Below are 17192 nucleotides of genomic sequence, written 5' to 3'. Positions count from 1 at the left end.
GCTGTGAGAATATGGAGACTGTGACAGGCGTTACAAAAACATTTAACAATGATAGTGGACAATAATGTAATTGGCCAGGATAAGAATGTGAGCCAGCTAATCGAACATGTGGCCACGCCAGGGGCATAACTCTGGAGGACGCAAAGAGGTAGTTCCTAGTAAGCATCTGAGCCGGATGTCCAGAGCCGCAGGAGCCAAAAGAGAGAAGGGTTGCAGCCAAATTTGTCCCTCGCCTACTCACAGACGAGCAAAGGGAGCGTCGACTTCAGGTGTGTTTTAAGCTTCAAAATCAGCTGAAAGAAGACCCTGAATTTTTTTCCCAGGTGATTACTGGTGAGGCGGCCGAAGTGGCTGAGCGGTTCTAGACACTTCAGTCTGGAACCACGCGACTGCTACGGTCGCAGGTTCGAATCCTGACTCGGGCATGGATGTGTGTGATGTCCTTATGTTAGTTAGGTTTAAGTAGTTATAAGTTCTAGGGGACTGATGACCTCAGATGTTAAGTCCCATACTGCTCAGAGCCATTTGAACCATTTGATTACTGGTGATGAATCGTGGTGCTATGGATACGAACCTGAAACAAAGCAGTAATAAAGCCAGCGGGAGACATGTGGTTCTCCTCATCCCAAAAAAGCTCGTCAAGTGAAATCAAACATCAAGAAAAAGCTCACTTGTCTTCGATTTCAGAGTTGTTGTGCATGTGGAGTTCGTGCCCCTGGATCAAACTGTCAACCAGGAGTTCTACTTGGACGTTTTGAAAAGACTGAGGGGGAGTATCTGCAAGAAAAGGGCAGATCTTTAGAGCACAGGCGACTGGTTCTTCCGGTTCTTCCATCACGACAACCTGCCAGCCCACACCACCCTCTCCGTAAAGCAGTTTTTGACCAAAAACGGCATGACGCCGATTGTCCAACCCCCCTACTCACCAGATATAGTCCACTGAGATTTCTTTTTTCCCACAGAATCAGCAAAAGAACATGAAAGAGTTTTGCCACTGCAGAGAAGGTAATACAAAAATCGCTGGAAGGCATAAAAAAACATCAGGATAAGTGAATTTAAAAACTGCTTTGAACAATGGAAGGATCATTTGAAGAAGTGCCTTGTGGTCAACGGAGAATACTTTGAAGGTGATCAAAATTTGGTGTAAAAATATTAAGAAATAAAGACGTTGCGATGAATTCCCAGTTTTTTTTGTTCATCCCCCCCCCCCTCCTCGTGAATCATAAATTATCTCTCGTAAAACCTTGCTCACTTCAGCAACTCACTTCAATACGTCATGCATTTTCATTAAATATGTCATGCCCAACGTGTTGCTGCATCAATAGTTTCTGTAGTGACTTGGCCAGACAGCCAAGCCACTGTAAGGTAGCCGAAAGGCACGCGTTAAGCTCACGCAGACTGGCACGAGGTCTGGAACAGTTAAGGGAATTTTTTAGTAGCAAATAAAGTACGTAGTTGATGTAATACTTAACTTTAATCCACAATTGGTGAACGTCTGTCTTGACTGTACATAATTTCCATTTCAATATAAACTGATAATGGCGCCTTGCTAGGTCGTAGCAAATGAAGTAGCTGAAGGCTATGCTAACTATCGTCTCGGCAAATGAGAGCGTATTTGTCAGTGAACCATTGCTATGAACGTCGGCTGTACAACTGGGGCGAGTGCTAGGAAGTCTCTCTAGACCTGCCGTGTGATGGCGCTCGGTCTGCTATCACTGACAGTGGCGACACGCGGGTCCGACGTATACTAACGGACCGCGGCCGATTTAAAGGCTACCACCTAGCAAGTGTGGTGTCTGGCAGTGACACCACATTCCTCCCCCGCAAATCGGCGTACGGTTGTGTTATAAGGCTTCTGCCCACCGTGGGGAGGACCCCATGTTGATGTATGCGACAAGGTGGGGAGCCTAACAACAGGCGAGGCTGTGCCACCCGCACCCGGCCATTCGGTCCGAGGGGAGCTAGGAAACGCCTGAAAACCTGGTCCAGGGTGCACGCCAACATGCGGTGTATGCGCCTGGAGATAGTCAGGAGGGGCCGAAGGGTCGACCTCCTTCGAGTCGGAGTACCCGACTGGCGAAGACGACAGATGGTCCGGAGCGGGCAAGAGGTCCATGTCGGAGGACAGCTGGTCACGGCAAGCGATCGGCGGTGCGTGACCCAGGGAGGTGCTTGGCGGCTGCAGCGAAGCGTCCACTGCGGGCATCGCCGGCTGGAGAACAGGCGCGGCAGCGGCGTCGCGTCGCCATGGGGCAAAATGGAAGGCAGTGTCGGTAACACCTGGGGATGAGGCGAGCCAGTAGATGGGTCCCCAGGATGCTGACCTGATGGCACCGTCGCTGAAAGCAGACGGGGAGCAGCAGAACCCGTGTGACGACAGAGGCGCAGCTGATTGAGACGCCGACGCACCTCACCAGAGGCCCCCAAAACCAGAGACATAGCGCGGCCGAGGCAGCGAAGAATGTGCCCTGCGAGCCAACGCCGCGAACCTCGATAGTTGCGATAGTATACAACGTCGCCTGGAGCAAAAGCAGGCGTCTGCCGCTGCACAGGAACCTGTTGCGGCGGATGCAGCAAAGACATCAAGGTTCGATGAGGACGACCATGGAGCAACTTAGCCGGCGAGCGACCATCTCGGGGCTGAGAGCGATACGTGGACAAAAAGAGCAATAATGCGTCCTCCCGAGAATGCGACTCTTTCAACTTCAACATCTGTGACTTGAAAGTCCGGACCAATCATTCAGCAGCACCATTTGACTGAGGCGAAAACGGCGTGAATGTCAGATGTTGAATACCATTGGCCTTGCAGAATGACTGAAATTCTGCGGACATGAATTGTGGGCCATTGTCGGAAACAATAGTCTGTGGAAGACTTTCTATGCAAAAGATAGCAGATAACGCTTGGATGGTGGCAGATGACGTCGTTGAAGACATCTTGACAACAAAAGGAAAATTACTGAATGAATCGACCACAACCAACCATCGAGCATTCCAGAATGGACCAGCAAAATCGATCTGTAAGCGTTGCCAAGGGGAAGTGGCTTTTGGCCATGCAAAGAATTTCCGCGGCAGTGCGGATTGTTGTTCGGCACACGCCATGGAAGAAGAGCACATATTCGTAATTGCAGCATCGATTCTGAACCAAGTACAGTGCTGACGAGCAAGTTGTTTCGTTTGCACTATACCCCAATGTCCTTGGTGGAGAAGCCGTAATACAGAGGACTGTAACGAACGTGGGACCAAGACCCTGGACTGATCATTATCAGAACGCAACAGCAAAACACCATGTCGTACAAAAAGTCTCTCCTTGTGAGCAAAAAATCGGCGAACCAACGGATCCTCTATCCGTGACTTTGACAAGGGCCATTGCGTAGCAACAAAACGCAAAACGGTAGCAAGGACAGGGTCAGCAGCTGTGGCTGTAGCCACACGACGAAAATCAATCGGAAACGAGTCGACCATGTCATCGGTTTCCGCATCAATGAACATGCAAGCAAGTTCGGAAGAATCGAATGCTCTATCCTCAGCAACAGGCAAACAGGACAACGCATCGGCGTTTCCGTGCTTAGCAGTGGACCGATACAAGACATCGTAGCGGTACTGTGAGAGGAAAATAGACCAGCAAATGAATTTCTGCACTGTACGTGGAGGTACAGGCTTGGTCGGATGAAAAAGTGATGTCAAAGGTTTGTGGTCTGTGGTGATGGTAAAGTGACGACCATACAAGAAATCATGAAACTTTGTAACACCAAATACGAGAGCCAAGGCTGCTTTCTCGATCTGTGAATAATTTCTTTGCGCAGACGAAAGCAATTTGGATGCAAAGGCAATAGGGCGATTATGCGATCCATCTTTGTGCGGAAGCACAGCACCGATCCCGAAATCCGATGCATCTACCATCAACAAAAGGGGTTTCTGGGGATCGAATGGCGTAAGGCAAGTATTTGAAAGCAACGCCGATTTCAACTGGCGAAAGGCGCGTTCGCATTCCGTCGTCCAGACAAACGGAACACCTTTACGGCATAAGCGATGAAGCGGAGCTGAAATGGAAGAGGCATGGCGCACATAGCGATGGTAATAATTCATTTTCCCCAACACACTCTGTAGCTGCTTCAAATTCCACGACGAAGGCAAGTCTTGTATGGCACGGAGGTGCTCTGGACTGGGATGTATGCCTTGGGCATTGAGTACATGGCCCAGATAGGGTAAGTCCCGAGCAAAAAACACACATTTGTCCTTCCGCAAGCGAAGACCATTTTGTCGCAATATGTGAAATAATGTTCGGAGATTGGCTAAATGTTCTTCTTCTGTCTTTCCGGAGATCACAATATCGTCCAGATAGTTTGCTGCAGTAGGGACCGACACACAAACAGTTTGCAGATACTGCTGAAACAATGCAGGGGCGGATGCACACCCGAATGGTAGTCTTTTGAATCTGTACAAACCCAGATGCGTGTTAACCACCAAGACGCGCTGGGATTCGTCGTCCACTGGTATTTGCAAGTACGCATCTGCTAGGTCCACCTTCGAAAAATATTTACCCGGGCACAGTTTGTCAAAAAGATCTTCCGGGTGTGGTAAAGGAAATGTTGCAATCACTAGTTGTGGATTCACTGTTGCCTTGAAGTCCACACAAAGTCTCAATTTTCCGGAAGGTTTTGGCAAAATTACTAAGGGTGATGCCCAGAGAGAAGCCTGCACACGTTCAATCACACCTTGTGATTCCAAATCGTTTAACGTTCTTGCAACCTCATCACGCAATGCATGGGGAACATTGCGCGCTCTGAAAAATTTCGGTTGCGCGTTTACTTTCAGTTCCAAATGTGCTTCATAGTTCTTAGCACAACCAAGGCCCGGTGCAAAAATGTCCGCAATTCTTCACATAGACGAGAAACACTGGCTGAAGGCACAGTCTGGTTCACCGATAGGACCTGATTGACTATAGACAAGTTAAACAACTGAAATAAATCTAACCTAAACAAGTTCACTGCAGAAGAAGAACGAAGTACGTAAAATGACACAAGTTTTGTTTGTCCCTTATATGTTGCAAGAAGGCTGCACTGTCCGAACACAGGGATAATCTGACCGGAATAGCTAGTGAACTTAACCTTTGCGGCACGCAACGGAGGTGTGCCTAGTTGTTTGTACGCGTTTTTATTGATCAGTGAAACCGCAGCTCCGGTATCGAGCTGGAATGGGATGACCTTGCCATTAATGTCCAAATCTACAAAAAGTTTATTGTCCTGCTGACGACAAGAGCGACTGTCTCATGCAACGGGAACCGACGCTGGTACAGAATCACTTGCAACTTGACGTGATTTCCGTTGATGTCAACGCACACTATTTGTGGGACGAACACAGTCACTGTTAGAGAGAGTGACACTGGGCGGAGTGGAATGAACTACATGAATGTCCATGGGCGAAGGTTCACAAGCCCGAGTATTCTTGGTTCGATTCCGATTCCGGCGCGAAGCAAAGGGCCTGGATTGGTTGGGAGTGTCCGATCGGAGCTTTTTCTAGCAAACACTTTGAACATATCCTTTTTTATTACAGAAAAAGCAAATAGCTTGGCGTGACGGGCAATTGTCACGCGAATGTCTAGTAGCACACCGCGGGCATGATTTTAGCACTGCATTTGCGTGCTTGCGCGGCACACTTAGCGGAGAGCTTGGCGGCAGCTGCGCGGATGGGCGCGAGGGCTGTTTACTGTTCCGTGCAGCTCGCCCGGTGGGCCAGTTAACGTGACACACGGCTGGCGAAGTTGCAAATGATTCCTGAGCAAAGTCAAGTGTGTCTTGCCTATCCAATATGTCTATCACTTGTTGAAGGGAGGGATTGACTAGTTTCAAAATCTTTTCCCTTATACGAACATCAGAAACGTTCTGTGCAATCGCATCACGCACCATAGTATCTGAATAAGGGAGTCCACATTCACACTCAAAAGCACAATCCCTTGTAAGGCCTTGCAAGGTTGCAACCCACTCCCTATGAGTCTGACCGGCCGTACGTTTTGTACGAAAGAACGTATACCTTTTTGCAACTACATTGACTGATACTTTGAAATATGCATCTAATGCATACAAAAGTTCGTCGTAGGACAGAGTTGCTACGTCGTGTCGGGGAAATAATTTCACTATCACACTGTACGTGTGCACCCCGACGGATGCCAACAAAAAAGGCTGCCGCTCATTCTGTAGGCGGCGAGATGGAATCCAAATTGGCTTCACCACTCCGTCCAGCTTTCCAGTGCAGCATCAAAAGGACGAAAAGGTGGTGCAACTGCATGTTGTGGCTGCGGTAGCGGTGAAGCGGGGGCCGCCGCATCGTTTTGCATTGCACGTTGACCCTGGATGAGCTGTCCAAGGGCATCTAATAAGGCCTGCGTCTGCTGATTCTGCAAGCGATAAAATTCGGACAGTACATCTGGAGATTATGGCGAAGCCATGACACAATGAAATCAATCTATCAATACGAACACAATCCTCGGCGCCAACTGTAGTGACTTGGCCAGACAGCCAAGCCACTGTAAGGTAGCCGAAAGGCACGCGTTAAGCTCACGCAGACTGGCGCGAGATCTGGAACAGTTAAGGGAATTTTTTAGTAGCAAATAAAGTACTTAGTTGATGTAATACTTAACTTTAATCCACAATTGGTGAACATCTCTCTTGACTGTACATAACTTCCATTTTAATATAAACTGATAATGGCGCCTTGCTAGGTCGTAGCAAATGAAGTAGCTGAAGGCTATGCTAACTATCGTCTCGGTAAATGAGAGCGTATTTGTCAGTGAACCATTGCTATGAACGTCGGCTGTACAGCTGGAACGAGTGCTAGGAAGTCTCTCTAGACCTGCCGTGTGGTGGCGCTCGGTCTGCAATCACTGACAGTGGCGACACGCGGGTCCGACGTATACTAACGGACCGCGGCCGATTTAAAGGCTACCACCTAGCAAATGTGGTGTCTGGTGGTGACACCACAGTTTCCTTCCGCACGGATAGTCTTTCGTTGCTCTTTGTGGTCTTCTGTTATGGGGGAGAAACCCAGTGGGCACACACTTCGAGTACCCCAACTGATGGACAAGTGGTTCAGCACTACTAACAGTAACGTCCAATTGAGCAGCAGGGTGTTTGACTGTGATCCGTCAGTCACCTTGAATAATGAGAGTGCCCGCAAGTTCCAACACTGCAGGAGTCACAGCTGTGTGTGGCCGGCTAGCATGCAGGAGATCAGACAGGTTTCTGCGACCTCGTTGCGATGCTAACACGCCTCACCCAACGACTGACCATGGTTTTGGGCACTGCCACGTCTCTGTAGACATTCCGCAAGTGCCTGTGCACACCTCTAATGCTCTGGTTTTCCGCCTAAAGAAACTCAGTGATACCTCTGACCTTGGAATGCGACTCCGTTACAGAACGCTATTTTGAGGGTTACATGCGAGTATACCGCTGCACCTGTCGGAATTTCGTGACACTAAAGGAGCTGAAACGGGCATATTTGCACAGTGTCCCACAACAAATTCCGTTTTCAACCGAAATTGGCCGAGAAAAGAAAGTGTTGCCTTACTTACTGAATGCCACTCACACTATAATCTTCTCTTTAATTTCTAAACTACATCGCATGTATTCTAACGCTTCCATCACAACTCTACCACATTTGGAAACTGGCAGTAAATGTTGCTATCTCACTAAATTATCATGGTCTTTACTTACCAAACATTGACAATACCAGTCATTATACATAACTCAAAGTAATTTACACAAACATAGCTTCTCATATATACACTCCTGGAAATGGAAAAAAGAACACATTGACACCGGTGTGTCAGACCCACCATACTTGCTCCAGACACTGCGAGAGGGCTGTACAAGCAATGATCACACGCACGGCACAGCGGACACACCAGGAACCGCGGTGTTGGCCGTCGAATGGCGCTAGCTGCGCAGCATTTGTGCACCGCTGCCGTCAGTGTCAGCCAGTTTGCCGTGGCATACGGTGCTCTATTGCAGTCTTTAACACTGGTAGCATGCCGCGACAGCGTGGACGTGAACCGTATGTGCAGTTGACGGACTTTGAGCGAGGGCGTATAGTGGGCATGCGGGAGGCCGGGTGGACGTACCGCCGAATTGCTCAACACGTGGGGCGTGAGGTCTCCACAGTACATCGATGTTGTCGCCAGTGGTCGGCGAAAGGTGCACGTGCCCGTCGACCTGGGACCGGACCGCAGCGACGCACGGATGCACGCCAAGACCGTAGGACCCTACGCAGTGCCGTAGGGGACCGCACCGCCACTTCCCAGCAAATTAGGGACACTGTTGCTCCTGGGGTATCGGCGAGGACCATTCGCAACCGTCTCCATGAAGCTGGGCTACGGTCCCGCACACCGTTAGGCCGTCTTCCGCTCACGCCCCAACATCGTGCAGCCCGCCTCCACTGGTGTCGCGACAGGCGTGAATGGAGGGACGAATGGAGACGTGTCGTCTTCAGCGATGAGAGTCGCTTCTGCCTTGGTGCCAATGATGGTCGTATGCGTGTTTGGCGCCGTGCAGGGAGCGATCTCCTACACTGGCCGTACACCACTGGTGATCGTCGAGGGGACACTAAATAGTGCACGGTACATCCAAACCGTCATCGAACCCATCGTTCTACCATTCCTAGACCGGCAAGGGAACTTGCTGTTCCAACAGGACAATGCACGTCTGCATATATCCCGTGCCACCCAACGTGCTCTAGAAGGTGTAAGTCAACTACCCTGGCCAGCAAGATCTCCGGATCTGTCCCCCATTGAGCATGTTTGGGACAGGATGAAGTGTTGTCTCACGCGGTCTGCACGTCCAGCACGAACGCTGGTCCAACTGAGGCGCCAGGTGGAAATGGCATGGCAAGCCGTTCCACAGGACTACATCCAGCATCTCTACGATCGTCTCCATGGGAGAATAGCAGCCTGCATTGCTGCGAAAGGTGGATATACACTGTACTAGTGCCGACATTGTGCATGCTCTGTTGCCTGTGTCTATGTGCCTGTGGTTCTGTCAGTGTGATCATGTGATGTATCTGACCCCAGGAATGTGTCAATAAAGTTTCCCCTTCCTGGGACAATGAATTCACGGTGTTCTTATTTCAATTTCCAGGAGTGTAGTTGCTGCTGCCCTGTTTGATTAATGTCTGTTCTTAAAGTTACACTACTGGCCATTAAAATTGCTACACCACGAAGATGACGTGCTACAGACGCGAAATTTAACCGACAGGAAAAAGATGCTGTGATACGCAAATGATTAGCTTTTCAGAGCATTCACACAAGGTTGGCGCTGGTGGCGACACCTACAACGTGCTGACATGAGGAAAGTTTCCGACCGATTTCTCATACACAAACAGCAGTTGACCGGCGTTGCCTGGTGAAACGTTGTTGTGATGCCTTGTGTAAGGAGGAGAAATGCGTACCATCACGTTTCCGACTTTGATAAAGGTCGGATTGTAGCCTATCGCAATTGCAGTTTATCGTATCGCGACATTGCTGCTCGTGTTGGTCGAAATGGTTCAAATGGCTCTGAGCACTATGGGACTTAACATCTTAGGTCATCAGTCCCCTATAACTTAGAACTACTTAAACCTAACTAACCTAAGGACATCACACACGTCCATGCCCGAGGCAGGATTCGAACCTGCGACCGTAGCAGTCTCGCGGTTCCCGACTGCAGCGCCTAGAACCGCACGGCCACCGCGGCCGGCTCGTGTTGGTCGAGATCCATTGACTGTTAGCAGAATATGGAATCGGTGGGTTCAGGAGGGTAATACGGAACGCCGTTCTGGATCCCAACGGCCTCGTATCACTAGCAGCCGAGATGACAGGCATCTTATTCGCATGGCTGTAACGGATCGTGCAGCCACGTCTCGATCTCTGAGTCAACAGATGGGGACGTTTGCAAGGCAACAACCATCTGCACGAACAGTTCGATGACATTTGCAGCAGCATGGAGCATCAGCTCGCAGACCATGGGTGCGGTTACCCTTGATGCTGCATCACAGACAGGAGCGCCTGCGATGGTGTAAACGCCGTACCTGGGTGCACGAATGGCAAGACGTCATTTTTTCGGATGAATCCAGGTTCTGTTTACAGCATCATGATGGTCGCATCCGTGTTTGGTGACATCGCGGTGAACACACATTGGAAGCGTGTATTCGTCATCGCCACACTGGCGCATCACCCGGTGTGATGGTATGGGGTGCCATTGGTTACACGTCTCGGTCACCTCTCGTTCGCATTGATGGCACTTTGAACAGTGGACGTTACATTTAAGATGTGTTACGACCCGTGGCTCTACCCTTCATTCGATCCCTGCAAAACCCTACATTTCAGCAGGATAATGCACGACCGCCTGTTGCAGGTCCTGTAGGGCCTTTCTGGACACAGAAAATGTTCGACTGCTGCCATGGCCAGCACAATCACCAGATATCTCACCAATTGAAAACGTCTGGTCAATGGTGGCCGAGCAACTGACTCGTCAGAATACGCCATTCACTATTCTTGATGAACTGTGGTATCATGTTGAAGCTGCCTGGGCAGCTGTACCTGTACACGCCATCCAAGCTGTGTTTGACTCAATACCCAGGCGTATCAATGCCGTTATTACGGCCAGAGGTGGTTGTTCTAGGTACTAATTTCTCAGGATCTATGCACCCAAATTGCGTGAAAATGTAATCACATGTCAGTTGTAGTATAATATATTTGTCCAATGAATACCCGTTTATCATCTTCATTTCTTCTTGGTGTAACAATTTTAATGGCAAGTTGTGTATTTTCGTCTTCTTTTTTAGTTGAGCCTGAATTTGAAATCCAGTCTCCAATTTTACGTCTTATCACATTCTCCCTCTCATTTCTCCACACTTCTCAAAACTTCCAGCTAACACAAAACTAATGCAGACTCTCTGAGATCATACCTATACCCAATTCCGTTCAATCAGTGACAAATTTCATTAGCCAGAAAAACATATTTCTTATATGTGAACTGCACTATACGACACATTCATCAGAAAATTTCATTAGCCAGAAAACCATATTTCTTATATGTGAACTGCACTATACGACACATTCATCAGAAAATAAAACTCTGCAGTGAGATACAGCATTTGAAAGTTGCATCAACAAAGCATGGCAGGCTGCAACTCGCTCTCCATGTCGTCATCAGGTAACTTATTCGTAAACATTGGTCTGAACACTTCAATTAGTGTGGTCAAACATACGAGGGTAAGTCAATTATTATCCGCAATTTAGTTATATTCTTGCTTATTTTGGTAGTACTGTCGTTTTAGTTGTGACGCATGCTTTATTTATTTGTTATTTGTTTGCAATTTTCAAGCTGCTAGGTTAGTTTCGTTACCACTACTGTGCTGTTAATCATGGCTGCTCCGCTGTCTATTTGCACCAAAGAAGAGCAACGTTCAGTGATACGTTTTTTGTGGTCGGAAGCCCTATCAGGGGCCGAAATTCGTCGATGACTTTCGGTACAGTACGGGAACAGTGTTTTGCCACAACGGTGTGTCTACGAATGGATTGAAAAATTGCGAAATGGTCGCACAAGTGTTACGCACGATGGAGCCGGAGGACCGTTTACCGCCACAAATGAAGAAACCATTGAGTGTTTACGTGAAATGATTCTCTTAGACAGACGATTAACTATTGACGAAGTGGCACGTCGTCTGCAAATTAGTCACGATTGTGCCTACGAAATCATCCACAACAGACTTGGGTTTCACAAAGTTTGTGCAAGATGGGCCCCAAAACAACTAACACAGTTGCATAAACAAACGCGCTTGGGCATCTGCAAAAAACATTTGAATCGCTATGGTGACGTAGGGGACAACTTCTTAGACAGGATCATTACTGGTGACGAAACATGGATCCATCATTGCGAGCCGCAGAGTAAACGGCAAAGTATGGAATGGAAACATCCAAATCCGCCGTGCAAGAAAAGGTTCAAGACCCAGCCGTCCGCAGGAAAACTGATGCTTACGGGGTTTTGGGACGCACAAGGTCCAATACTGAAACATTATGGGAAAACGGGCACAACAATAAACAGTCTACGTTACAGTGAGATGCTTACTGCCAGGCTAAAGCCAGCAATTCGAAGCTAACGCCGAGGACTGCTGTCAAAAGGTGTTGTGTGGTTGCACGACAATGCCCGTCCGCATACTGCTGCCCACACTGCTGAAACGCTCCAGAAACTCAAATTTGAAGTAGTGGATCATCCTCTATATAATTCCGGTCTTGCCCCTTCTGACTATCACTTGTTTGGTCCACTCAAACAGGCATTAAGGGGCCGTCGATTTGCCTCGGACGAAGCAGTGAAAGAAGCGGTTCATTCCTGGCTCGCAGCTCAACCAAGAACCTTTTTTTATGAGGGCATCAGGAAGCTTGTACAACTATGGACCAAGTGCGTTGAAACACAAGGAGACGACGTCGAAAAATGATGTTCTTGTAAGTTTCCTATTTGATTAAATAAAATTTCATAACTACTTTGCGGATAATAATTGACTTACCCTCGTAGTTGATTGAAACAGTTGAAAGTACAGCTGCTCTTTTGCGAAATGATTTCATTTTACACCGCCCCAGTAGACTGAATGACGGTAGTATTAAATTTCTTCTCACATTTTCTTAAGGAGTACAATAGTACATGGATTCCAGAATGAGATTTTCACTCTGCAGCGGAGTGTGCGCTGATAAGAAACTTCCTGGCAGATTAAAACTGTGTGCCCGGCCGAGACTCGAACTCGGGACCTTTGCCTTTCGCGGGCAAGTGCTCTACCATCGAAAGGCAAAGGTCCGAGTTCGAGTCTCGGTCGGGCACACAGTTTTAATCTTCCAGGAAGTTTCAGTACATGGATTATTCTGACATGGCGCTTGAGAAATAACTACAACTGCTGATGCCTGGCACTTAGAACAAGATTTGTTGAAACGTCAGTCGCACATCTTAATCCAATTATATTGCTGGGCTGTTATGAATAAATACTGTGGTAGAATGAAAATTCATAACTCCACTCATAAATAAGAAAGTGTTTCTCGTGTGGAAACTTTAGAAGCACGAACATGGGTGCCTGCAGAACTTAACCAGGGAAGGGGAGGGAAGCAAACTCTAAAATTACGATTTTTTGTATAAATAAAGTGATCAGTTTCAGTACATGTCATCCAACAAGAACTACACTGAGCTGACAAAAGTCATGGGAGGCCTTCCAATATGTCGGACCTCCTTTCGCTCAGTGTAGTGCAGCAACTCAACAGGGCATGGACTCAACAAGTTGTTGGAAGTCCCATGTAGAAATATTGAGCCACGCTGTCTCTATAGCCGCCCATAACTGCGGAAGTGTTGCCGGTGCAGGATTTTGTGCACATACCAACCTCTTGATTATGTCAGATAAAAGTACGCTGGAATTCATGTCGGGCGATCTGGGTGGCCAAATCATTCACTCGAAATGTCCAGAATGTTTTTAAAACCAATCGTGAATAATTATGGCCCAGTGACATGGCGCATTGTCATCCATAAAAACACCATCGTTGTTCGGAACATGAAGTTCATGAATGGCAGAAAATGGTCTCCAAGTAACCGACCATAACCATTTCTAGTCATGGTCGATCCAGTTGAACCAGAGGACCCAGTCCATTCATTGTAAACACAGCCCACACTATTATGGTGCCACCAGCAGCTTGCACAGTGCCTTGTTGACAACTTGGGACCATGGCTTTGTGGGATATGCATCATACTCGAATCTTCCATCAGCTCTTACCAACTGAAATTGGGACTCATCTGACCAGGGCGCGGTTTTCCAGTCGTCTACGGTCCAATTGATATGGTCATGAGCCCAGGAGAGGCGTTGCAGGTGATGCCGTGCTGTAGCAAAGGTACTAGCGTCAGTTGTCTGCTGTTATAGCCCACTAACACCTGATTTCACTGCACTATGCCAATGGGTACGTTCGTTGTACATCCCACAATGATTTCTGCGTTTATTTTACAGTGTTGCTTGTTAGCACTGACAACACTACGCAAAAGCCGCTGCTCCTGGTCGTTAAGTGAAGGCCATCAGCCATCGCATTGTCCACGGTGAGAGGTAATGCTTGAAATTTGCTATTCCCGGCACACTCTTGACACTGTGCAACTCGGAATATTGAATTCCCTAACGATTTCGGAAAAGGAATGTCCCATGTGACTAGCTCAAACTACGATTCCGCATTCAAAGTCTGTTAATTCCTGTCGTGCGGCCATAACCACGTCATAAACTTTTTCACACAAATCACCTAACTACAAATGACTGCTCTGCCGATGCATTTTTATACCTTGTGTATGTGATACTACCGCTATCTGTATACAGAGGGGTCCAAAAAAGGTATCCACTGTTTAAAAGTCCATAATTGGCAAACTAATTGAAGGAGTTGTCTCATCTTTGCTGAAAGTGTAGCTTAAAGTCCAACTTAAAGATATCACTGTAGGTGTTCGAAATGGTCACCATTAACATCCACACACAAACGATGCCGCCGAACTGCAGCACGAACTACTGACTGCAACGTGTTCAGTTGGATATTTTCACATGAATGTACAATGGATTCTCAAAGTTCATCCAATGTGCGTGGCTTTTGGCGATAAACGACGTCCTTTAGTGTTCCCCACAGGTAAAAGTCCAGAGAAGTTAGGTCTGGGGAATGTGGTGGATACTCCACAGCACCTCTACGGCCTATCCATCTTCCCGTCGTGTGTTGCAAGAATTCACTCGCTCACCACAGAAGTCTGTGAGACAGTGTGCCCGTGAAACTGGAGTGAGTCGCTCAAGTGTTCAGTGGATTTTGAAGACAAAGTGGAAGTGGTACATCCCACGATTGCTACACGCAATGAACGAGGGCGACCCAGATCGTAGAATGGAGTACTGCCAGTGGTTTACTAACATGGTGTGCAACGATGAAGAGTTTGCAGAGATGATTGTGTTGCTTGATGAAGCACAGTTCAAACTCAATGGCACAGTAAATCCCCACAATTGCATCTATTGGGCCGCCGAAAATCCGAACGTCCATGTAGACAAAGCCGTGAACTTGCCAGGAGTAAATGTGTGGTGCGAGTTGTCTTACCGGGGCTTGATTGTGCCGTTCTTCTTTGACGGCACAGTTACCAGTGAGGTGTACCTTCAGAAGCTTCAGACATCAATTTTACCTGCCATCTGAGACTTGTATGGAGACGGAAGGGTTTACTTTCAGCAAGATGGTGCCCCACCCCACTACCAAAATCGTGTTAGGGCGTATCTCGACGAAAATCTACCAGGAAGATGGATAGGCCATAGAGGTGCTGTGGAGTATGCACCACGTTCCTCAGACCTAACTTCTCTGGACTTTTACCTGTGGGGAACACTAAAGGACGTCGTTTATCGAAAAAAGCCACGCACATTGGCTGAACTTCGAGCATCCATCGTACATTCATGTGCAAATATCCAACTGAACACGTTGCAGTCAGTAGTTCGTGCTGCAGTTCGGGGGCATCGTTTGTGTGTGGATGTTAATGGTGACCATTTCGAACACCTACAGTCATATATTTAAGTTGGACTTTAAGCTACACTTTCACAAAAAATGAGACAACTCCGTCAATTAGTTTGCCAGTTATGGACTTTTAAACAGTGCATACATTTTTTTTGGACCCCTCTGTATGTGCATATTGCTATCCAGTGACATTTGTCACCTCTGCGAAAATGTTATAGGCGACACAATGAACGTATTATACACCAGAGAACTGATAGTTATCCACTCAATATTTGTTAGAGGTAGATTAATTTGATTCTTAAAGGCAAGCATGATTTCACCTCTTTGTGTTATTAGTTAGGTTATGGGAGTGACACAGTTTTGATACTGTACATCTGTGATTAAATCTGAAGTTTAACCAAGAAAATATTCAGCAAGTTAGAAAATAAAGTAGTAAAATCTGCGATTCCAGGGAGGGGGCAACTGCCTCCTCCACCCTTACATACGCCTACGAACAGGAAACTACACGAAACTGGTTTGCGGCACAGGCAATTCATTGGGCAGCAGAGGAAGGCAACGACGACGAGGTGGTGCGCCTTCTGCAGGCTGGGGTGGCGCCGGTGGACGCTGCCGACGCGGACGGCCTGACAGCTTTGCACCTGGCGGCAGCCCACTGCGGCGAGCGCGCCGTGAGGGCGCTGCTGGAGGCGCGAGCAGACCCGCACGCGAGGGCGGGCGACGGCCGCTCGCCGCTGCACTGTGCAGCCGCCACGGGCCGCACCGCCAACGTGCGCGCACTGCTCGAGGCAGGCGCCGGGCCCAACGTGCCCGACGCCAGGGAGGAGCGGCCGCTGCACCTGGCGGCGGCCGCGGGAGCCGTGGCGACGGTGCACGCGCTGCTCGACGGCGGCGCCACTGGCGACGCGCGCAGCGCAGACGGCCGCTCGCCGCTGCTGTTCGCCGCCTGGTACGGACACGCAGCCGCTGTCGACGCGCTGCTGACGGCAGGCGGCGCAGACGTGACAGTGACCAACCGGAACGGTAGGTCGGCGCTGCAGTGCGCCGCGCGCAGTGGCTCCGTGCTGACGGCACGCTTGCTACTGGCCGCCGGGGCGGATGTCAACGTCAGAGACCGCAACGGGAAGACCGCCGTGGATGTCGCCAAGAAGCGCGACCACAAGGTTCTCCTAAAAGTTCTGCGCGAATCTTAAACACTCTGGTAGCTGACAGCCAGTGACTCCCATATCTCATATGTCTTCGTACAATTATAACGAAAAGTACGTCCCAGAATGAAGTGTAAGTCACCCGCACTTTCTCCCTAATTTTCACGTCCAGTTGAGCCGAAAAAGTGAGCCCCTCCCAGTATCAGACTAACATGCTGGCAGGATTGGCACAGAGATAGCATGCCATGTCTCCTCCAACTAGTAATTAAAAATGATTTTTCAGCTATTGTTGCGATCCTCTACTCTCTACATTATCTATCTTGTGCAAACCTATTCACTGCCACATAACTGCAACAACCTACATCCACCTGAGCCTGCTTAATATAGCCAAGCCTTGGCCTCCCTCTTCAGTTTTTAATCCCTCACCCCACCACCACCACCGTTATCAAACTGACCATTCCTCGATGCCTGATAACTTCGACTGTTCCCTTATCTTAGTTTTATTTTCTCCCAGTTTAAATGAGTACGTCCTCAAAAGTTGT

General features: G+C 48.4%; 1 protein-coding gene across 1 annotated transcript in view; it reads left to right on the top strand.

The window, feature by feature from the left end:
* The window catches only part of LOC126415795 (serine/threonine-protein phosphatase 6 regulatory ankyrin repeat subunit A-like), a 151153-nt gene extending 134455 nt beyond the window's left edge, over positions 1-16698 (top strand). Inside the window, exon 4 of the mRNA XM_050083706.1 lies at positions 16036-16698. Coding sequence (XP_049939663.1) covers positions 16036-16698 — 663 coding nt within the window. The remainder of the gene's footprint in view (positions 1-16035) is intronic.
* The last annotated feature ends 494 nt before the right edge of the window (positions 16699-17192 follow it).

Source organism: Schistocerca serialis, chromosome 1, assembly GCF_023864345.2.
Source record: "Schistocerca serialis cubense isolate TAMUIC-IGC-003099 chromosome 1, iqSchSeri2.2, whole genome shotgun sequence".
NCBI lineage: Eukaryota > Metazoa > Arthropoda > Insecta > Orthoptera > Acrididae > Schistocerca > Schistocerca serialis.
This window is presented reverse-complemented; position numbering and strand designations above follow the sequence as displayed.